Source organism: Scyliorhinus torazame, chromosome 14, assembly GCF_047496885.1.
Source record: "Scyliorhinus torazame isolate Kashiwa2021f chromosome 14, sScyTor2.1, whole genome shotgun sequence".
Lineage (NCBI taxonomy): Eukaryota > Metazoa > Chordata > Chondrichthyes > Carcharhiniformes > Scyliorhinidae > Scyliorhinus > Scyliorhinus torazame.
The window spans coordinates 47,507,873-47,531,237 of record NC_092720.1 but is presented as its reverse complement, the minus strand read 5'-3'; the positions used below and the strand labels follow the sequence as shown (position 1 = coordinate 47,531,237).

Genomic DNA, 23,365 nt, shown 5'->3' with positions numbered 1-23,365 from the left:
TGCTGGGGGTCGACCTTCCGAACAACGGTGAGGCCGGGTGGGGTGTTTCTCCCCCCCCCCCCCAACACTCCGTCGCCCTCTGCACACCAACGGCAGCTGCCCCACATGGCCATGTGGTGGGTTGTCCGTGACACACACAGGGACCACCGGGGTGGAGGGTTTAGCTATGGCCATGAGTCAGACATTGTCTAGCAATCCGGAGCTCACAGGTCATAACAGAGCGGGTTGTCATCATTCAACATGGCACTCATCACACCCGCTTGATGTGTTGGGTGCTCTGGATCCATGGAACACATACAGGTCACCAACACTTAAATAATGCAACACTATTTTATTGAATCAGAAACTGTTGAACATACTTTCACTGTGGGTTAACACGATATTAGATTGAACTAAAGACCTATGCCTTGTCCTAACCAGTCTATGCACTCAGCACATGGTGAAGATCTGTGCTGCAGGCTGTGAGCTCTGTCCTACTTGGAGGCTGCAGCTAGAATGAGCGGGAACTCTGATGCCCCCTGTCTTTATAGTGCGTGTGCCTTCACTGGTGATTGGCTGCGGTGGTGTGTGTGTTGATTGGTCTTGCTGTGTGTCTATCAGTGTGTGTGTATCTGCACCATGATATACTGGTGTATATTATGACATCCCCCATTTTATAAAAGAATGTATATGTGTGGCAATAGATAGTGTATGGTGAGAATGTTCCTAACTACGTATGGGGTGCGAAGACATATTTGCAGGACTATGTACATGAGAACTAAGCTATTTACATGGAAATGTGTCTGGTGCAGAGAAGCAGTATGCAACAAGAATAACGAGATGAACACTATATACAAACCAGGTAAACGATCAAACAAAGCAACAAAACAATGCAGAAAATCTATAAGTCCGCAAAGTTCATAAATTAAGTCTCTGAGGTGGGCGACGAAGTCTGGTTGACCGCCTCAAGGGTGGGTCGACAGCCGCCGGTTCAGGAGCGGGCTGGACAGCGTCAGAGTCAGGGGGATGCAGAGTGACAGGGATTTCTGCATAGTCCGTGGGTCAGGAGGAGGGCGAGGCGACAGAGGAGGATCACGTAGCGAGCGTGGAACGAGACGAAGGGCGCGTTGATTGCGGCGCCGAATGGAGCCATCCGGTAGACGAACCAGGAACGAGCGGGGGGCCACCTGCCGAAGGACAACAGCGGGTGCAGACCAGCCACCATCCGGAAGATGGATGCGGATGTTGTCATCTGGAGCAAGAGCCGGGATATCAGCTGCACGGGAGTCATGAGCCACCTTGTGCTGTGCACGAGACAGCTGCATCCGGCGAAGGACCGGAATGTGGTTGAGGTCTGGGACATGAATGGACGGCACCGTCGTCCTCAGGGTATGACCCATGAGCAACTGGGCTGGCGACAGGCATTGGCAGCGTTGCATAGGAGCCGTTTGACGATATGTACTCCCTTCTCCGCTTTGCCGTTGGATTGAGGGGACTGGACGTCACATGGGCAAAATTGTACCGCCCGGCAAAGTTGGACCATTCTTGGCTGGCAAAGCAGTGGCCATTGTCCGACATAACCGTGAGCGGGATGTCGTGTCGAGCAACGGTTTCTTTACATGCACAAATGACTGCAGACGAGGTGAGGTCGTGCAACCGTATCACCTCCGGGTAATTTGAAAAGTAGTCCACGATCAGGACATAGTCTCTATCCAGCGCGTGGATCAGGTCGATGCCCACCTTGGTCCATGGTGACATGACTAACTCATGGGGCTGCAGGCTCTCACGTGTTTGGGCCGGCTGGAAGCGCTGACAAGTGGGGCAGATGAGCACTGTGTTGGCTATGTCCTCATTAATGCCGGGTAAGTACACTGCCTCTCGGGCCCGGCGGCGGCACTTTTCCATGCCAAGGTGGTCCTCGTGTAGTTGTTCCAGGACAAGCTGGTGCATGCTATGCGGGATGACAATGCGGTCCAGTTTTAGAAGAACCCCGTCTACTATCGCCAAGTCATCACTGACATTATAGAATTGAAGGCATTGGTCCTTGAGCCACCCGTCTGGCACATGACACGCTGTAGCAAAGGGTCAGCGCCGTCTCGCAGCGAATTTTGACGAGGCGTTCATCCGTAGCAGGTAGATTGGAGGTCGCGAATGCCACATGGGCATCAACCTGGCAGACAAATCCCGCTGGGTCACATGGAGTGTTGACTGCCCTGGAGAGAGCGCCAGCAGTGATGAGGACTTTGCCAGGGGCGTATACCAGCTGGAAGTCATATCGCCGGAGCTTGAGAAGAATACGCTGGAGGCGAGGCGTCATGTCGTTCAAGTCTTTCTGTATTATATTGACCAGCGGGCAATGGTCGGTCTCGACGGTGAATTGAGGACGTCCGTAGACATAATCGTGAAACTTAACCACACCAGTCAGAAGGCCCAGGCACTCCGTTTCTATCTGCACGTAGTGCTGCTCCGTGGGGGTCATGACGCGTGACGCATATGCAACGGGGGACCATGATGAGGCCTCATCATGTTGAACGAGCACTGCCCCAATGCCGGATTGGCTGGCATCGGTCGGAATTTTGGTCTCTTTTGCTGGATCAAAGAAAGCTAAGACCGGGGCCGTGGTGAGTTTTGTTTTTAGTTCTCTCCATTCGCGCTCGTGGGCAGGGAGCCATTGGAAGTCTGTAGTCTTCCGGACCAGGTTCCTGAGAGCCGTAGTATGAGAGGCGAGGTTAGGGATGAACTTCCCTAAAAAATTTACCGTGCCCAGAAATCGGAGGACCGCCTTCTTGTCCTCTGGTGTTTTCATAGCTGTGATAGCAGCTACCTTGTCTGCATCCGGCTGCATACCCAACTGGGAGATGTGGTCCCCGAGGAACTTGAGTTCCGTCTGACCAAAAGAGCATTTGGCCTTGTTGAGGCGGAGGCCATGCTCACGTATACGTTTGAATACGCGCTGGAGGCGACCAACAGCTCCTGCGGGGTGGTGGACCAAATGATTATGTCGTCGACATAGACGCGAACACCTTCAATGCCTTCCATCATTTGTTGCATTATCCCATGGAACAGTTCTGAAGCAGATATGATCCCAAACGGCATCCTGTTGTAACAATATTTATTAAATGTGCAAAGTTTCCTGCTGGATTTGTCGAGTTGGATTTGCCAGAATCCTTTTGAGGCATCGAGTTTTGTGAAGAGCTTGGCGCGAGCCATCTCACATGTGAGCTCTTCGCGCTTGGGAATTGGATAGTGCTCCCTCATGATATTGCGATTCAGATCCTTGCAAATTCTCAATTCGCCGGAAGCTTTTTTACACATACCATGGAACTGACCCAGTCGGTTGGTTCCGTGACTTTGGAAATCACTCCTTGGTTCTGGAGGTCCTGCAGCTGCTGCTTGAGGCGGTCTTTAAGGGGTGCTGGGACCCTGTGAGGTGCGTGCACCACAGGCATGGCATTCTGTTTTAATAAGATCTTGTAGGTGTATGGGAGCGTGCCCATGCCCTCGAAGACGTGGTGGTGCTGGTTGATAATGGGGTCGAGTTGCGCCCTGAAGTCGGTGTCCTGAAAGGCAGACGTGTCATCAGGAGAGAGCGAGTGAACTCTCTGGACTAGGTTCAACAGCTTGCATGCCTGCGCGCCAAGCAGGGAGGCTTTCGAGGAGCCCACGATTTCAAAGGAAAGGATGGCTTTGCGTGACTTGTGCGTCACTTCGAGCTGACAATTGTCGCTGTCTTCAATGGCATTGCCATTATAGTCTAATAGCTGGCAGGCTGATGGGAGGATGGCTGGTTTGACACGAAGGCTTTCGAGGTCAGACCGCGCAATGAGATTGGCGGAGGCACCAGTGTCCAGGCGGAATCGTATTTGGGACTGGTTGACCGTCAGGGTGGCACACCACTCATCGTCTGGATCGATGCTGTATACCGATAGAGGCTGGATTCTTTGCTTCGGGGACACCCTGTTTTCTGTAACGATACCGACTTGAAAAGGCGCCTTCGGGTCCTCGGTGTCAATGTTGGGTAGTAGGTCCGCATCGGACTCGGTGACCGTGGGTTGAATGGCCCGGACATTCCTGCGAGGCTGGCTGAAGCGATGTATGTTGGCAGGCTGAGCTGCTCTGCATAAGGCAGCATAGTGTCCAAGTTTGCCATATCTCAGGCATTGTCGAGATTTGGCAGGGCATTGCCGCTGTAAATGGGCGGAGCCACAGTTGCCGCACGTCGGAGCGTCAGTACGTTCGCTGCGCCACCGCGCATGCGCGGTCATACGTGGTGCGCGCCTGAGCATTACGTTTGTCGACGTCGCCGTCCCCTCGTTTGGTGCGCACAAGTGCGGGAGTCCTCTAAAAGCGTGCGAAATGGCCGCCCTCATCCAGGCTGAGGCCCAAGAGTTGCTCGATTGCTTGGACCCGTTCCGCCTCGTGGGGACCTTGCCGCACCGTTTCAGCCGCTTGGATGTGGGAATACCGACTAGTGGCGTGTTCGTGTAGCACGCAGGTCTCGATGGTGGTCGCTAGGGTGAGCTGCTTTACCTTGAGGAGCTGCTGGCGTAGGGGGTCCGACTGAACACCGAAAACGATCTGGTCGCGTATCATGGAGTCGGAGGTGGGCCCGTAGCTACAGGACTGCGCAAGGGGCGGAGGTGGGTGAGAAAGGACTGGAGAGGTTCAGCCTTACCCTGCAAACGCTGTTGGAATACATAGCGCTCAAAACTTTCATTCACCTCTATGTTGCAGTGTCAAACTTGACGAGGACCGTCTTGAACTTTGTTGTATCTTCATCATCCGCTAAGGTGAGAGAATTGAAAATGTGGATGGCATGGTCCCCGGCCGTGGATAGGAAGAGAGCGATCTTCCTGGTGTCCGAAGCATCCTCCCGGTCTGTGGCTTCAAGGTAGAATTGGAAGCGTTGTTTGAATATCTTACAGTTGTCCCCTAGGTTACCGGTGATGCAGAGCGGCAGCGGCAGGAAGATGCTGTCTATTTTGCAGGATGACTGTATGCTGGTGGAAGGCAGATCACTTGCAGGTAGGTCTAAGAAGTTCTAATACCCCTCAACTCCTGGTATCATGATGTGTTGGGTGCTCTGGATCCATGGAACACATACAGGTCACCAACACTTAAATAATGCAACACTATTTTATTAAATCAGAAACTGTTGAACATACTCTCATTGTGGGTTAACACTATATTAGATTGAACTAAAGACCTATGCCTTCTCCTAACCAGTCTATGCACTTAGCACATGGTGAAGATCTGTGCTGCAGGCTGTGAGCTCTGTCGTACTAAGAGGCTACAACTAGAATGAGCAGGAACTCTGATGCCCCCTGTCTTTATAGTGCGTGTACTCTAACTGGTGATTGGCTGCGGTGTTGTGTGTGTTGATTGGTCCCGCTGTGTGTCCATCAGTGTGTGTATCTGCACCATGATATACTGGTGTATATTATGACACCGCTGACACAAGTAACGTGTTAAAACATTCACGATGTGCCGCAGGTTTAATGTGGTGTGAAAGTGGTGGTGTGGGCGGTAGGGCTGTGCGATGGTGCGGGAAATGGGGGAGTGCTGGGTGGTGCTGTTGTGCGCGATCCGTGGTGCAAGTGCCTAGCTCAGCGATGTCCTCCCCCTAGTTAATGAAACGTGCGGCGATCGAAGCCTCACGTGCTCGCTCTCCTAGCCGGTGTCGTCGTGCAGCCTCCCGGCCATATCCCACCCCCAGGTCGAGTGTGTGCCCCCCCTCCCCCTCCTCCTCATGTGCAGAGGCATCGCCCTCATCGGGCTCCCCCTGTGTATCCTCCTCCAGGACCTCGCCCCTCTGTTGTGCAAGACGCAGCAGACCACAACTATGCGCCCGACCCTGTTGGGGTGGTACTGCAGGGCCCCTCCAGAGTGGTCCAGGCACCGGAACCTCATCTTCAGGAGACCAAAGCACCTCTCCACAACACCCCTGGTCGCTGCATGGGCCAAGGTGCCAGGTGACAGAGGAAGTCCTGGGGTACCACCCAGCCCAGAGCCCAGCCACCTGGGGCCTCCGATGGCCTGGTCCACGTGCATGTGGACCAGTGCCAAATGGTGCCATGGCGAGGACTCCCAGGCGCGGGCTCATTTAAATGTGATCATCTGGATCTCGCTCAATGAGAGCGAGACCCAGATCACGACATCTTGTGCGATTTCGCTATCCCTCGTGAGGCAGTCAGAGTATCGCAAATCTCCCACGCGTCCTCTCACGAGATCTAATGGCCTCATTGCGTCGCTGAGTCGGGCAAAACGAGGCCGTTCAATCGTGCCCATTAACATTTATATTAAAATTATCATTTTGGGGTTGTGTTTGCAAATGGTTTCTCTGATTGTACTGCTGAATACACTGAAATATCTTACAATTACAACGATAAATGCTACTTGCTGTTGTATACAAACAGAAAACCCAATGTTGTCAATGAATGCTCAGATTATCTAATTAAGTGTTAATTGGGACCCAAGAGGCAGAAATGGAAACACTTAGTGCTTTTCCATTCTGATTTAACACTGCAACTTGGGTTTTTAAGCAGTTCTAGCATTTTTGTGCTGTGTGCTTTTACACTGCATTATTGCACTGTGTCCCAAAGCAGAATCTCATCCAGATGCGGCAGGGTGGCACAGTGGTTAGCACTGCTCCCTCACAGCGCCAGGAACCCTGACTCGATTACAGCCTTAGAAGACTATCTGCATGGAGTTTGCAAGTTCTCCCTGTGTCCATGTGGATTTCCTCCAGTTTCCTCCCACAGTCCCAAAGATGTGCAGGTTAGGTGGATTGGCCATGCTAAATTGTCCCTCAGTGTCATGATCAAAGTGCATGGTTGCGGGGATACAGCACGAGAGTGGGCCTCGGTAGAGTGCTCTTTCAGGGGGTCAGTGCAGATATGATGTGCCAAATGGTCTCCTTCTGTACTGTAGGGATTCTATGGATTATATGTCTGAAAAGTATCTGCAAAATTTCTGGGACTTGTAAGACTCTTTCTGGATGAACCTCCCAAATTTTTAGGAGAGTTCTGGAAGTTTTGTATTTGCTTGGAACCAGTGAACAAGTTCAGGAATACGGAACGATAATACAGTTCTTGTAAATGTACCATTTTTTGTCAAACAAAACTCAAATTTCAAAATTCATATCTTTCCAATGATGTCTTTAGAAACACAATAGGTTCCACATCCCTGACTCCCATTTAGGATAGATACAAGGAGATTTTGTTTCTCTCAGTAGAGTCGTCAGTTTATGGAACTCTGTTCCTCAGAAAGCAGTGGAGGCAGGATCATTGAATATTTTTAAGACTGAACGGGTAGATTCTGGATTGACATGGGAATCAAAGGGTTGGTAGCATTTCCCCATTTAGAAAATAGTCTATGCCTCCATTCCTCCTTCCAAAGTGCATAACCTCACACTTTTCTACATTGTATTCCATCTGCCACTTCTTTGCCCACTCTCCTAGCCTGTCCAGGTCCTTCTGCAGCCCGCCTGCTTCCTCAATACTACACGTCCCTCTACAAATCTTTGTGTCATCTGCAAACTTAGTAACAGTGCCTTCAGTTCCTTCTTCCAGACCATTAATGTATATTGTGAAAAGTTGTGGCCCCAGCACCGACCCATGAGGCACACCACGAGTCACCGGCTGCCATCCTAAAAATGAAATGAAATGAAAATCGCTTATTGTCACAAGTATTCTTCAAGTGAAGTTACTGTGAAAAGCCCCTTTAAAAAGCCCCTAAAAAAAAGACCCCATTATCCCCACTCTCTGCCTTCTGCCAGTCAGCCAATCCTCTATCCATGCCAGGATCTTACCCTTAATACCATTGGCTCTTAACTTATTTATCAGTCTCCTATGCGGCATCTTGTCAAAGGCCTTCTGGAAATCTAAATAAGTCACGTCCATTGGTTCTCCTTTGTCTAACTTCCTTGTGACTTCCTCAAAGAACTCTAACAGATTAGTCAGACAAGACCTCCCCTTAAGGAAGCTGTGCTGACTCAGTCCTATTTTATCATGCACTTTCAAGTACTCCACAATTTCATCTTTAATTTTTTTTAAATAAATTTAGAATACCCAATTCATTCTTTCCAGTAAAGGGGCAATTTAGCGTGGCCAATTCACCTAGCCTGCACATCTTTGGGTTGTGGGGGCGAAACCCACGCAAATACGGGGAGAATGTGCAAACTCCACACGGACAGTGACCCAGAGCCGGGATTCAACCTGGGACCTCGGCTCCGTGAGGCAGCAGGGCTAACCCACTGTGCCACCCAATTTCATCTTTGACAATGGACTCTAAAATCTTACCAATGACCGAAGTCAGGCTAACCGGCCTATAATTTCCCGTCTTCTGCCTCCCTCCCTTCTTAAACAGCGGTGTTACATTAGCCACTTTCCAGTCTTCTGGGACCCTTCCTGCCTCCAGTGATTCCTAAAAGATCACTGCCAATGCCTCCACAGTGTCCTCAGCTATCTCTTTTAGAAACCTGGGGTGTAGTCCATCCAGTCCAGGTGATTTCATTTGCTTTGCAATAGCACTGTAAAACAAAATTTAATATCTTTCAGAATTTTGTTTTTGTTGTGGTGCAATCTTTACTTCCAATACAAATGTTCAACTGAGTAGGAAAGCAACAAAGCTTTTCAAAAACATTTGGAGCGAATTTACACAAATAGGAAATATATATGACTGTTTTTGTTGGTGATGATTCAAGGAGTATTTTTGACCAGTATCCCGAAGAGAATGAAAACAAAGGGCAGCACGGTGGTGCAGTGGTTAGCATTGCTGCCTCACGGCGCCGAGATCCCAGGTTCGATCCCGGCTCTGGGTCACTGTCCGTGTGGAGTTTGCACATTCTCCTCGTGCCTGCGTGGGTTTCGTCCCCACAACCCAAAGATGTGCAGGATTGGCCACAATAAATTGCCCCTTAATTGGAAAAAATGAATTGGGTACACTAAATTTATTTTTAAAAAAGAGAATGAAAACACAACCACAAACCGCGAGAAACATTCTTAGCAGGTCAGGCACAGCTTGTCTGGAGAGAAGTGACAAGTTAACATTTCAGGCATTTACATCAGAATTAAAAAGTTTCAGCAACCTCAGTATTTATTCTTAATTCCACTAAGAAAATTACCTGCTATTCAAATAAAATTATAGCTCAACCTGTGCGAGTTAAATCATTGGTTACACAACCTACATGAAAGATGGCACCTACAACAAAATATCACTTCCTCAGTACTCTGCTGACCTTTCAGCCTAGTATCATGTTGATACTGGAGAGTAAACTCATTATAAAGGCAGATTAAATTGTCAAATCTCGATGGTGTTCTATCAATTAGCATCATAAACCAAAGAAGTTCCTTTTGTTGGTTTTGCACGTGCATCTGGATAGGCAGTAGCACCATTTTGTTTACTTAACTGCTCAAATTCAAAGCTGTTGGCAACATAATAAAGGTGCTATTACAATACTTAAAGTGGCAATTACTATCGTTCAGTGGTGATAAAGAGCGTATTTAATTTTCATTGTGAGGATATCATTATTGTAATCTATGCTGCTTATATTGTGTATTTGAATTACAGAACCAAAGAATTTAAACAACTATTGCCCAGTTCGCACATGTTTCCACAGAACTAAATGAAAGCAGTGTAAAGTGCTACTTTGACCCTGAAGGGTGCTGCCAGCACTGATTCCTAAATGCCAACCTCTCCACAGCCAGTGGCCACACCCTGTCAGATTCATCAAATTAGGTCTTGAAAACTTGTGTTCTATTTAAACAAGTCATCTTGTTTAACGATGACGCTTTGACACCTCGACAGCCAGGGTTCATGGGATACATGGGTGCCCCGGTTGCCTTGTACCGCTGCAGACACACATGCAACCTTCGCCCTGCCCACAGTATCCGTCCACCGCGCACTTAACCCCGTCCCTCCTCATTGCGGCGCCACTTGCCTCGGCCCATCAGCGTGACCTGCACTTATTATTTTTCTAATTGCACTAAAAATATACAGACTGTGTTTTTATCCATATTAAGCACACAGAACTGGGAACATTTTGAAAGGTGCAAAAAGCATTCAGAACCAAGATTAACTTAATACACTATATTGACAAATTGACGTTAAATTGACAACTGAGTGACATTACATAATTAAAATCAACAAGTTCAATGGAGACTTGGATTGCCTTGGTGCAAACAAAATATTGCAGTTTTTCTGTGAAAGTAACAAATGTAACAAAAGCATTCACCTTGAAACTACCAATAACTTCCAAAGCACTCCAAGTAAGCAATTAAAATTCTCATGGATGAGTAACTGCATCAATACTCTCATTTTTCCTCAAAAACTTCATATTCTTCAGTGTGTTGTGCTGTTAGCTGCATGATGGAAGTCCTTCCACTGAGTCCATCTGCCTACACAGTCTAGCACGGATAGTGCTCTGCAAAAAGAGGATCATGTGCATCTTCGCTGTTCAACAAGACACAGCTGAACACCCAGTTCAATACAATCTTGTCACTTGGTTTGTGGATTGTGAAGAAACTTTTGGGGCGGGATTCTCCCATGCCGCGCCGTATGGGAGAATTGCCGTCCGCGCCATTTATTCCCGCGGCGCCGGTCCGACGCTGGCAGGCGATTCTCCGAGGAGCAGAGAATCGGCGCCATTTGCGCCGGCGCATTTGGCACTGCGCGGTCGTGGGCCGTTGTCCGCAGCCGGTCCGCCGATTCTCCGGCCTTGATGGGCCGAGCGGATACGGCAGAGTCCCGCCGGCGCCGTTCACACCTGCTCACAGCCGGCAGGAACTCTGAGCGTAGGGTCGGGGGGGCGGCCTGTGGGGCGGGGAAAAGCGCTCCTTCACCAGGGTGCCTCCGATGGGGTCTGGCCCGCGATCGGGGCCCACCGATCGGCGGGCCGGCCTGTCCGGCCCCGGCCCTATTTTATTCCGCGGCCGGCCCCTGAACCCCCACGCCATGTTGCGTCGGGGCCGGTGCGTTGAGAAAGACCCCCGCGCATTCGTGGGTTGCCATGGTCCAACTGCGCATGCGCGGGTTGGCGCGGCACCCAGTTGGTGCCGGGAAGGGAGGCTAGAGTGGCGTGAACCAGTAGTGCCCGTGCCCGTTTTGCGCCGTCGTGAAACACGACGGAGTTCACGACGGCGCGGTCACTCTGCCTCCATTTCGGAGAATCCCGCCCTCATTCTTTACATTTGGAACAGGGAAATAACATATTATAAATGGGAGGTGCCTAGGAAAGGTATAATTCTAAAAATATTGAGTGCGATTTAACGCCCGTTTTGGGTGCTTTTAATGGGGTGTTTCTCAGCACTTGCAACATCGAGAATAACCCCACTATCAAATGAGACTCTGCTTTTTTTGTGCCACGCCAAGGAACGCCCCACCGATGCTGCACTTACCTCACTTCCTGCACTGACAAGCTCAGCTTGTCAGGAAGAGATCAGGACACCATTTTTAAATGCGGCCCTGGGCTGTATCAGAACAGCTTGCCAAATTCCCATGAGTCAGTGCCGATATATCCTGGAAGATATTTTTCACTTACTACAAGTTGTGCCTGACAGCCAAACCAAATCTCGTCTCTCCTGTTTAACCCTTCAGGAGTGTTCTTGCATTACATCCAGTCTAAAGGGAGTTCTATGTTTCTGAAAACATCCAAAGCCCACAATCCAGTCGAGGCAGAACATAGAAAATAGAAGCAAGAGGAGGCCATTCGGCCCTTTGAGCCTGCTCCGCCATTCATTATGATCATGGTTGAGCATCAAGTCCAATACCATGATCCTGCCTCTCTCTCTTCCCCCCCCCCCCCCCCACACATCCCTTGATCCCTTTAGCCCCAAGAGTGATATCTAATTCCTTCTTGAAATTATACAATATTTTCACTTAACTATTTTCTGTGGTAGTGAATTCCACAGATTCACCACTCTCTGGATGAATTTCTCATCTCAGTCCTAAAAGGTTTACCTCTTATCCTCAAACTATGAACTCTAGTTCTGGATTACCCCCAACAACGGGAACATTCTTTCTGAATCTACAGTATCTAATCATGTTAGAATATTGTACGTTTCTATGAGATCCCCTCTCTCTCTTGTAAGCTCCAACGAATATAATCCTAACCGACTTATTCTCTCCTCATAGGACAGTCTCTCCATCACAGTAAGCAGCTTGGTAATCCTTTGCTGCACTCCATCCATAGCATGATCATCCTTCCTCGGATAAGGACACCAAAACTGCACACAATACTCCAGGTGTTGTCTCACCAATGCCCTATACAAAAACAATTATATGTCCAATTGCAGAACATTCTGAACATTTACTCATTTCAACCCCAATATCTCTATTCCCCTCGGGCACCACACCGTAGCCTCCGGCTCCCTCACCCCACCCCACCCCACCCCCCCACCTCACCTCTGAGATCATCCTCAAGCTCACCCCTCTTCTCACTTCTAAAGGGAGGGCACCGCCAGGCCCGATTCCTGGCACAGACAATCTGGCAGTACCCATCCCAGCCTGGCATTGCCACTCAGGCACCCTGGCCAGGGTGCCCAGTGGCATTGCCAAGGTGCCAGGTGACAGAGGAAGTCCTGGGGTACCACCCTGCCCAGAGCCCAGCCACCTGGGGTCTCCGATGGCCTGGTCCCCGTGCATGTGGACCAGTGCCAAATGGTGCCATGGCGAGGTCTCCCAGGCGCGGGCTCATTTAAATGTGATCATCTGGATCTCGCTCAATGAGAGTGAGACCCAGATCACAACATCTCGCGCGATTTCGCTATACCTCGTGAGGCAGTCAGAGTATCGCAAATCTCCCAAGCGGCCTCTCACGATATCTAATGGCCTCACTGCGTCGCTAAGTTGGGCAAAATGAGGCGGTTCAATCGTGCCCATTAACATTTATATTAAAATTATCATTTTGGGGTTGTGTTTGCAAATGGTTTCTCTGATTGTACTGCTGAATACACTGAAATATCTTACAATTACAACGATAAATGCTACTTGCTGTTGTATACAAACAGAAAACCCAATGTTGTCAATGAATGCTCAGATTATCTAATTAAGTGTTAATTGGGACCCAAGAGGCAGAAATGGAAACACTTAGTGCTTTTCCATTCTGCTTTAACACTGCAACTTGGGTTTTTAAGCAGCTCTAGCATATTTGTGCTGTGTGCTTTTACACTGCATTATTGCACTGAGTTCCAAAGCAGAATCTCATCCAGATGCGGCAGGGTGGCACAGTGGTTAGCACTGCTCCCTCACAGCGCCAGGAACCCTGACTCGATTACAGCCTTAGTGACTATCTGCATGGAGTTTGCAAGTTCTCCCTGTGTCCACGTGGATTTCCTCCAGTTTCCTCCCACAGTCCCAAAGATGTGCAGGTTAGGTGGATTGGCCATGCTAAATTGTCTCTCAGTGTCATGATCAAAGTGCATGGTTGCGGGGATACAGCACGAGAGTGGGCCTCGGAACGGTGCTCTTTCAGGGGGTCAGTGCAGATATGATGTGCCAAATGGTCTCCTTCTGTACTGTAGGGATTCTATGGATTATATGTCTGAAAAGTATCTGCAAAATTTCTGGGACTTGTAAGACTCTTTCTGGATGAACCTCCCAAATTTTTAGGAGAGTTCTGGAAGTTTTGTATTTGCTTGGAACCAGTGAACAAGTTCAGGAATGCGGAACGATAATACAGTTCTTGTAAATGTACCATTTTTTGTCAAACAAAACTCAAATTTCAAAATTCATATCTTTCCAATGATGTCTTTAGAAACACAATAGGTTCCACATCCCTGACTCCCATTTAGGATAGATACAAGGAGATTTTGTTTCTCTCAGTAGAGTCGTCAGTTTATGGAATTCTGTTCCTCAGAAAGCAGTGGAGGCAGGATCATTGAATATTTTTAAGACTGAACGGGTAGATTCTGGATTGACATGGGAATCAAAGGGTTGGTAGCATTTCCCCATTTAGAAAATAGTCTATCCCTCCATCCTCCTTCCAAAGTGCATAACCTCACACTTTTCCACATTGTATTCCATCTGCCACTTCTTTGCCCACTCTCCTAGTCTGTCCAGGTCCTTCTGCAGCCCGCCTGCTTCCTCAATACTACACGTCCCTCTACAGATCTTTGTGTCATCTGCAAACTTAGCAACAGTGCCTTCAGTTCCTTCTTCCAGACCATTAATGTATATTGTGAAAAGTTGTGGCCCCAGCACCGACCCATGAGGCACACCACGAGTCACCGGCTGCCATCCTAAAAATGAAATGAAACGAAAATCGCTTATTGTCACAAGTAGGCTTCAAATGAAGTTACTGTGAAAAGCCCCTAAAAAAAAGACCCCTTTATCCCCACTCTCTGCCTTCTGCCAGTCAGCCAATCCTCTATCCATGCCAGGATCTTACCCTTAATACCATTGGCTCTTAACTTATTTATCAGTCTCCTATGCGGCATCTTGTCAAAGGCCTTCTGGAAATCTAAATAAGTCACGTCCATTGGTTCTCCTTTGTCTAACTTCCTTGTGACTTCCTCAAAGAACTCTAACAGATTAGTCAGACAAGACCTCCACTTGAGGAAGCTGTGCTGACTCAGTCCTATTTTATCATGCACTTTCAAGTACTCCACAATTTCATCTTTAATTTTTTAAAAATAAATTTAGAATACCCAATTCATTCTTTCCAATTAAGGGGCAATTTAGCGTGGCCAAATCATCTAGCCTGCACATCTTTGGGTTGTGGGGGCGAAACCCACGCAAATACGGGGAGAATGTGCAAACTCCACACGGACAGTGACCCAGAGCCGGGATTCAACCTGGGACCTCAGCGCCGTGAGGCAGCAGGGCTAACCCACTGTGCCACCCGATTTCATCTTGAACAATGGACTCTAAAATCTTACCAATGACCGAAGTCAGGCTAACCGGCCTATAATTTCCCGTCTTCTGCCTCCCTCCCTTCTTAAACAGCGGTGTTACATTAGCCACTTTCCAGTCTTCTGGGATCCTTCCTGCCTCCAGTGATTCCTAAAAGATTACTGCCAATGCCTCCACAGTGTCCTCAGCTATCTCTTTTAGAAACCTGGGGTGTAGTCCATCCAGTCCAGGTGATTTCATTTGCTTTGCAATAGCACTGTAAAACACAATTTTAATATCTTTCAGAATTTTGTTTTTGTTGTGGTGCGATCTTTACTTCCAATACAAATGTTCAACTGAGTAGGAAAGCAACAAAGCTTTTCAAAAACATTTGGAGCGAATTTCCACAAATAGGAAATATATGACTGTTTTTGTTGGTGTTGGATCAAGGAGTATTTTTGACCAGTACCCCGAAGAGAATGAAAACAAAGGTGCAGTGGTTAGCATTGCTGCCTCACGGCGCCGAGGTCCCAGGTTTGATCCCGGCTCTGGGTCACTGTCCGTGTGGCGTTTGCACATTCTCCCTGTGTTTGTGTGGGTTTCGTCCCCACAACCCAAAGATGTGCAGGGTAGGCGGATTGGCCACAATAAATTGCCCCTTAATTGGAAAAAATGAATTGGGTACACTAAATTTATTTTTAAAAAAGAAAATGAAAACACAACCACAAACCGCGAGAAACATTCTTAGCAGGTCAGGCACAGCTTGTCTGGAGAGAAGTGACAAGTTAACATTTCAGGCATTTACATCAGAATTAAAAAGTTTCAGCAACCTCAGTATTTATTCTTAATTCCACTAAGAAAATTACCTGCTATTCAAATAAAATTATAGCTCAACCTGTGCGAGTTAAATCATTGGTTACACAACCTACATGAAAGATGGCACCTACAACAAAATATCACTTCCTCAGTACTCTGCTGACCTTTCAGCCTAGTATCATGTTGATACTGGAGAGTAAACTCATTATAAAGGCAGATTAAATTGTCAAATCTCGATGGTGTTCTATCAGTTAGCATCATAAACCAAAGAAGTTCCTTTTGTTGGTTTTGCACGTGCATCTGGATAGGCAGTAGCACCATTTTGTTTACTTAACTGCTCAAATTCAAAGCTGTTGGCAACATAATAAAGGTGCTATTACAATACTTAAAGTGGCAATTACTATCGTTCTGTGGTGATAAAGAACCTATTTAATTTTCATTGTGAGGATATCATTATTGTAATCTATGCTGCTTATATATTGTGTATTTGAATTACAGAACCAAAGAATTTAAACAACTATTGCCCAGTTCGCACATGTTTCCACAGAACTAAATGAAAGCAGTGTAAAGTGCTACTTTGACCCTGAAGGGTGCTGCCAGCACTGATTCCTAAATGCCAACCTCTCCACAGCCAGTGGCCACACCCTGTCAGATTCATCAAATTAGGTCTTGAAAACTTGTATTCTATTTAAACAAGTCATCTTGCTGGATGAATTGAACGTGCCTGGCAGCTGGCTGCACAAGCTGTGCGCTCCAGGAACTGGCAATGTTACATGCAATGACACACATTTAAAAGACACTTCAAAACAAGATACCCAACATTACTTTTTGATAGCATTTAAAAACCTTCCATCAAATAAAAGGCAAGCCTCATCTTTAACAATAAGTGCAAGAAGCTCACCATTGTTACTAAGATTGAGACCACATAATCAGCTGCTGCTGCTGCAACCTTCCTTTCCACTAGCCGGCCTGGTCAAACTTCCTGTATTGCTCCCCTTGCCGTAGCCCTGAACTCGCATTTCTGTAGTTTCCCTCCTCTCAAGCCCTGTCAGAGCTCACCGTTTTCGGAAGATTCACCTCCTGATCCCTCAACCCTATTCCAACTAAATTGCTGACCACCTCAGTTCTTGTCCTGATCCCAATGGTAGCTCAAATTGTTAACAATTCTCTCTTCGGGTGTTGTCCCCACCTTCTTTGAATCTGCCATCATCACATTTTACTAATTTTGCCTCTTATTTCCACTTGAGCACTGGTCAAATTTGCCTCGCTTCAGATTATTTGCGCTGAAACACTCATTCATACCTTTGTTACGTCTATACCTGACTACTCCAATGCACTCCTGGATGGTCACCAACCTTCTTCCTTCTGTAAACTTGAGGTCATCCAAAGTTCTGCTGCCCATGTCTCAATTTTCACAATTCAACGGTCAACCCTGTACTCACTGACTAACAGTGACGCTTGGCCAAGCAACAACTTTAAAAAAAATTCTCAACCTAATTTTTAAATCCCTCCATGGCCTCGCCGTTCCCGATCTCCTCCAGCCCCACAACACCTTGAAATATCTGCACTAATTCTGGACTTTTCAGCATCCCTAATTTTAATCATTTCCCCATTGGTGGCCGTGCATTCAGTTGCCAAGGTCCGAAGCTTTGGAATTCCCTCCTTATACTGCTCCATCTCCCTAACTCTCTTTTCTCCTTTAAGACACTCTTTTTAAAAATATAAATTTTGAATACCCAATTATTTTTTTCCCAATGAAGGGGCAATTTAACGTGGTCAATCCACCTAAACCATCTTTGGGTTGTGAGGGTGACATGCAGACACTGGGAGAATGTGCAAACTCCACACAGACAGTGACCCAGGGCAGGGATCAAACGCCGGGTCCTCAGTGCTGTAGGCACACTGCTAACCACTGCACCACCGTGCCGCCCTACCTTTAAGACACTCTTAAAATCTACATGCTTGACCAAGTTTTTGGTCATCTGATAAAATATCTCATAAAGTGTCTCAATTACATCTTGTTTACTAATGTTCCTGTGAAATGCCTTGGGATTCTTTATTACATTAAAAGGTGCCATAGATTGTTGATATGGTTAACATCTGACTCTTAGTTGCATAATGAAACATAAAAATATAAACTGAACTCATCCCTCAATCCCAAACCTACTACTATGCACACATGCTTGCTAAATCAAATGGACAAATTAAAAATTGAAAAATTAGAAAACTGAAAACTAAAAACTGGTTTTCAGTTGGAGCTTTGGCCTCAACTCTCTCCATTTCTGTAACCTACAATCCCCCAAGAGATTTTCATTCCTTCAATTCTGGCCTCTTTTTTTTTTTAAACAAACAATTTTATTGAGGTATTTTAAGCATTTCGAAAAAGTGACATTGTACAGTACAAAAAAAAAGTCAAGACGCATAGTGCAAACCACGGCTCTGTTCACGCAAGGACCTGCCTCAATATCCCCTGACTCTACTTTACTCTACCCTAGCCCCCCCCCCCGCTCCCCCCCCGCTGATGCTTACTCCTCTGCGAAGAAGTCAATAAATGGCTGCCACCTTCGGACGAACCCTAATAGCGAACCTCTCAAGGCGAACTTGACTTTCTCGAGGCCAAGAAAGCTCGCCGTGTCCGATAGCCATACCTCAGCCCTCGGGGGCTTTGAGTCCCTCCATGCTAACAATATTTGTCGCCGGGCTACCAGGGGAGCAAAGGCCAGAACGTCGGCCTCTCTCTCTTCTTGGACTCCCGGGTCCTCCGAAACCCCAAAGATTGCCACCTCAGGGCTCATTGCCACCCCAGTTTACAATACATGACATCTGCGAATCCCTGCCAGTACTCCCTGAGTTTAGGGCACAGCCAGAACATGTGTACATGGTTAGCCTGCCCTCCGGCGCATCTAGCAAACTTGTCCTTCAGCCCGAAGAATTTGCTCATCCAGGCTACCGTCATGTGGGCCTGGTGCACGACCTTAAACTGGATCAGGCCGAGCCTGGCGCATGTTGCGGTCATGTTTACTCTGCTCAGGACTTCTGCCCAGATACCGTCCTCCATCTCCCCCCGAGCTCCTCTTCCCACTTAAGCTTCAGCTCCTCGGTCTGCGTATCCTCAGCTCCTATTAGTTCCTTGTAGATGTCTGAGACTCTACCCTCTCCCATCTCTCCCCTAGAAACTACCCTGTCCTGCCTCCCCTTCGGCAGGAGACGTGGGAAGGACGGCACCAGTCTGCGTACAAAATCCCGCACCTGTAAGTATCTAAATTCGTTCCCCCTCCCCAGCCCAAACTTCTCCTCCAGCGCCCTCATGCTCAGAAAGCTCCCTTCCAGGATCAGATCCCCCATCCTCACAATCCTCGCCCTCCTCCACAGTCGATACCCCCCGTCCATGTTCCCCGGGCAAATCGGTGGTTGCCGCAGATTGGGGTCCACACCGATGCTCTTACCTCCCCTACATGCTTCCTCCACTGGCCCCAGATCCAAAGAGCCGCCACCACTATCGGGCTGGTGGAGTACCGTGCCAGCGGAAGCGGCAGAGGCGCGTAACCAGGGCTGCTAAGCTAGTGCCTCTGCACGAAGCAGCCTCCATCCGCTCCCAAACCGACCCCGCACCCACCATCCATTTCCTTATCATCGCTATGTTGGCCGCCCAATAATAGTTGCTGAAGTTCGGCAACGCCAGTCCCCCTTCTCCTCTGTTCCTTTCAAGCATCACCCTCTTCACCCACAGGGACTTCCCCGCCCATACAAATCCCAGAATAATTTTATTCAGCCTCTTAAAGAAGGACCGTGAGGGGCAGCACGGTGGCGCAGTGGGTTAGCACTGTGGCCTCACAGCACCAAGGTCCCAGGTTCGATCCTGGCTCGGGGTCACTGTCCGTGTGGAGTTTGCACATTCTCCCAGTGTTTGCGTGGGTTTCGCCCCCACAACCCAAAAATGTGCAAGCTAGGTGGATTGGCCATGCTAAATTGGCCCTTAATTGGAAAAAATGAATTGGGTACTCTAAATTTTTATTTTTTATTTTTTAAAAGGACCGCGGGATAAAGATGGGGAGACACTGAAAAACAAACAAGAACCGCGGGAGAATCATCATCTTAACAGTCTGCACCCTCCCCACCAATGACAGCGGGAGCGCATCCCACCTCCGAACCTCCTCCCTCACTCGTTCCACCAGTCGGGACAGGTTGAGCTTATGCAACTTGCCCCAGTCCTGTGCCACCTGAATCCCCAAATATCGAAAACTCTCCCCCACTAGCCTGAACGGCAACTCCTTCAGCCTACTCTCCTGTCCCCTCGCCTGAATTACAAAATACTCGCTCCTAACCAAATTCCCTCAGGGTTGCCATGATACCGTCCATCCCCACCATTGGGTCCGATACATATAACAGCAGATCGTCTGCGTACAACGTTCCACTCCCCCCCCCCGGACCAGTCCTTTCCAGCCCCTAGAAGCTCTCAGTGCAATTGCCAGCAGCTCTATGGCCAGCGCAAACAGCAGTGGGGAGCGAGGGCAGCCCTATCTTGTCCCACGGTGCAGTCTAAAGTAGTCCGATGTCGTCCTTACACTCGCCTCCGGAGCCTGATATAATAGCCTCACCCAGTCGATGAACCCTGCCCCGAACCCGAACCGTCCTAGTACTTCCCACAGATAATCCCACTCGACCCGGTCAAAAGCATTTTCAGCATCCATGGCTACCACTATCTCTACCTCCTTATTCTCTGGGGCATCATAATCACGTTAAGCAGCCTTCTTAGGTTGGCCACCAGCTGCCTCCCCTTTACAAATCTGGTTTGGTCCTCCCCAATTACATCCGGTACACAGTCCTCAATTCTAGTCGCCAAGATCTTGGCCAATAACTTAGCGTCTATGTTGATCAAAGAGATCGGCCTGTATGACCCACAAGCCTCCGGGTCCTTATCACGTTTCAGAATAAGTGAGATGGTGGCCTGTGACCATCGGGGGTAAACTCCCTCTTTCTCTTGCCTTGTTAAAGACCCTAACCAGCACTGGCCCCACTATCCCGGCAAATGTTTTGTAAAACTCCACCGGATACCCGTCTGGCCCCGGGGCTTTACCGACTGCATGACCTTCAGGCCCTCCAATACCTCATCGATCCTGACCACTGACCAGGGCCCTCAGTCCGTCCACCAACCCCCTCCCCACTCTTGGGAAGGTCAGTCCGTCCAAAAATCGCCTCATCACCCCCGGTCCCCCAGGAGGTTCCGAAGTGTACAGCTTCCTCTAAAAGTCCCTAAAGACCTTGTTCAGGGGTGTAGCACCATCGATAACACACGAGGCGAGATGTAGAGAACTTCAATCGAGGCTTTATTGAGCAGACTTGTTCCCCAGCAGCTCAATTACAGAATGCAGCTGCTGGGAGAAACCGGGTTCTTATACCCCACCTACCTGGATGGAGCCCAGTAGGCGGCTGATCCAATCAGGACCCAGCATCCGTCCACCAATAGCTCCTCGGCATCATGGTGTACCGTATTACCCCTAATACATACCACCACACCGGGTCACCCACTAGATTACCCTCCCCATCCATTACCCTCCCTATTTCCCTAGCCGCTTCCCTCTTCCTTAGTTGTTGCGCAAGCATTCTACTGGCCTTCTCCCCATGCTCATAAATTGCGCCTTTTACCTTTCTAAGCTGCTCTACAGCCTTGTCTGTAGTCAGCACCCCAAATTCGGCCTGCAGCCTCTGTCGTTTCCTTTTTTTTAATAGATTTTTTATTTAAAACAAATTTGTAACATTTACAGAGAGAAAAAAGGCCATATGCAAAGAGCCTTAACATAGTGAAAACGAACAGTGGGAAAGAATAAACATGTTAATAAGGCACTTCCCCTGTCAGCTCTGTTTGCCCATGCCACACGTGTTCAACTAAACTAACGTGGCTCTAAACCCCCCCCCCCCCCCCCCCCCCGCCCCAGGTGCTGTTGCCGTCGGTTTCCTGCGATGCAACTGAGAGTCTGCAAGCGACTTTCTCCCCCGGGGGATCCCTGGTCACACCCCTTGCCCACTTAAGTCTCCTCTGCTCTACTCCTCAGCTGCCCCCCCCCCCCCCCCCCCGAGGCCTGACCTGCCAGGTCAGCCCTCCGCTTGGCCCTAGTCCGCCCCTCCTCCTACTCTCCCTGGTGCCCCCTGACCTACACTAGCTACGCTGACCCCTGCCCTTGGCACCTGTCTGTCTCCCGCCCTCCCCTCCCTCCCCTCACACACCAAGGACCCATTAACCTGATTGTATCTCACCGTGCCCTTTCAAGTCCCTTAACCAGCCCATAGCCCATCCCCCCTATCAGAGGCCCCGATCTCCCGCCAAAAGCTACCAAGTGCAGGGCCCCCTTTGCAGGGCCCCTCTTCCCTCCCCCCGCCCTCGTTGCAAGCTCCCAAAAACACCCGAAACAGTGCGCCCTCCAGCCCCCGCTCTCTGTCCAGGCTGAAAACAATCTTGGATAAAACATTCCAGTGCAGGATAATTTAACAAACCGCCATCACACAAAAGCTGAGAGCCCAGAGTCCATTAGTTCAAGTCCAGCTTCTTCTTTTAATAAAAGTCCACACCTAGTCAGAGCAAATTAGGTTAGCAGACCACCGCCACTGTACAGCACTGAAAAAACTAAGTGCCCGTTAGTTCAAGTCCAGTTTCTTATCTTTAATTAAAGTCCAAACCTGTTCTGGTGTCTCAAAGTAGAAGTGGAGTTCCTCAAACATTACCCAAAGCTTCGCAGGATACAGCATTCCAAACATCACCTCCTTTTTGTAGAGGGCTGCCTTTACCTTGATGAATCCTACACACCGCTTGGCCAGCTCCATTCCCAAGTCCTGGAAAATGCGCACCTCGCATTTCTCCCATCTGACGCTCCTCTCCCACTTGGCCCATCGCAGCACAAGTTTCCGGTCAACAAGCCGGTGAAAGCGGACCACCAAGGCCCTCGGTCGGTCGCCCATCCTGGACTTCCTTGTGGGGGCTCTATGCACCCCATCCAACTCCAGGGGTCGAGGGAGGGCCTCCGGTCCCATCCGCGCCTCGAGCATACCAGTCACGTATGCACCCACACCTGATCCCTCGCAGCCCTCGGGGAGGCCAACGATTCTCAAATTCTGCCTCCTGGCTCTGTTCCCCAGCTCTTCAAGTTGCTCCTGCATCCTCCTCTGGCAGCGTTCAGCTCCTCCACTTCGTGTTCCAGCTCCGTTACCGTGTCCGCCTGGCTGGAGAGCTTCACCTCGACCTCCCTGAGCGCCTTCTCTTGGACCGCCTGTGTCGTGACCATTCGGTCCATTACCACTCTCATGGGATCCAGCTTGTCCCTCTTCAGTTCGGCGAAGCAATTCCTGAAGAACTCCATCTCTTTCTCCCTTGGCCAGTGAGCCTCCGCTCCCTGGTCCCTGTCGTCTGCCATGCTTCGCCGCCTGGTCTGGGGTCCCCGCTGCTCCCGCTTTGATCCTTGCCGCTCCACTCGACCACTTCAAGTCCAGCTGTCCATATCCCGGAGGGAAAGCCTCTTCCCTATCGTCTCCTCCACTGATTCAGGTCGGCAGGTCCCGAAAAAGTCAGTTGGAAAAGGTCCGTTTGCCCATCGTGGGTGGGAGCGATCCGACCTGTGACCTGCTTCCTCGAGGGCGCCACCGGAAGTCTCGCTGCCGTTTCCTGAGTAACTCTGGCCTCGGGGATTCCGTGTAACTCCGAACCGTCCGTAGAATTTCCTTAATCAGTCGGTCCGTCTCCGCCCTGTCT

At 49.1% G+C, this 23,365-nt stretch overlaps 2 protein-coding genes across 4 annotated transcripts in view; both read right to left on the bottom strand.

Moving 5' to 3' along the window:
- The window catches only part of tnk2b (tyrosine kinase, non-receptor, 2b), a 543,428-nt gene that overhangs the window by 357,273 nt on the left and 162,790 nt on the right, over positions 1-23,365 (bottom strand). The gene's annotated exons all lie outside the window — the stretch shown is intronic.
- LOC140389706 (uncharacterized) lies at positions 206-8,505 on the bottom strand. The gene is made up of 2 exons (XM_072474107.1): positions 8,280-8,505; positions 206-5,062 (listed from the first exon to the last, which is right to left on the bottom strand). Exon 2 carries the CDS (start codon positions 4,347-4,349, stop codon positions 3,267-3,269), a length of 1,083 nt encoding a protein of 360 aa, XP_072330208.1. The 5' UTR covers positions 4,350-5,062; positions 8,280-8,505; the 3' UTR covers positions 206-3,266.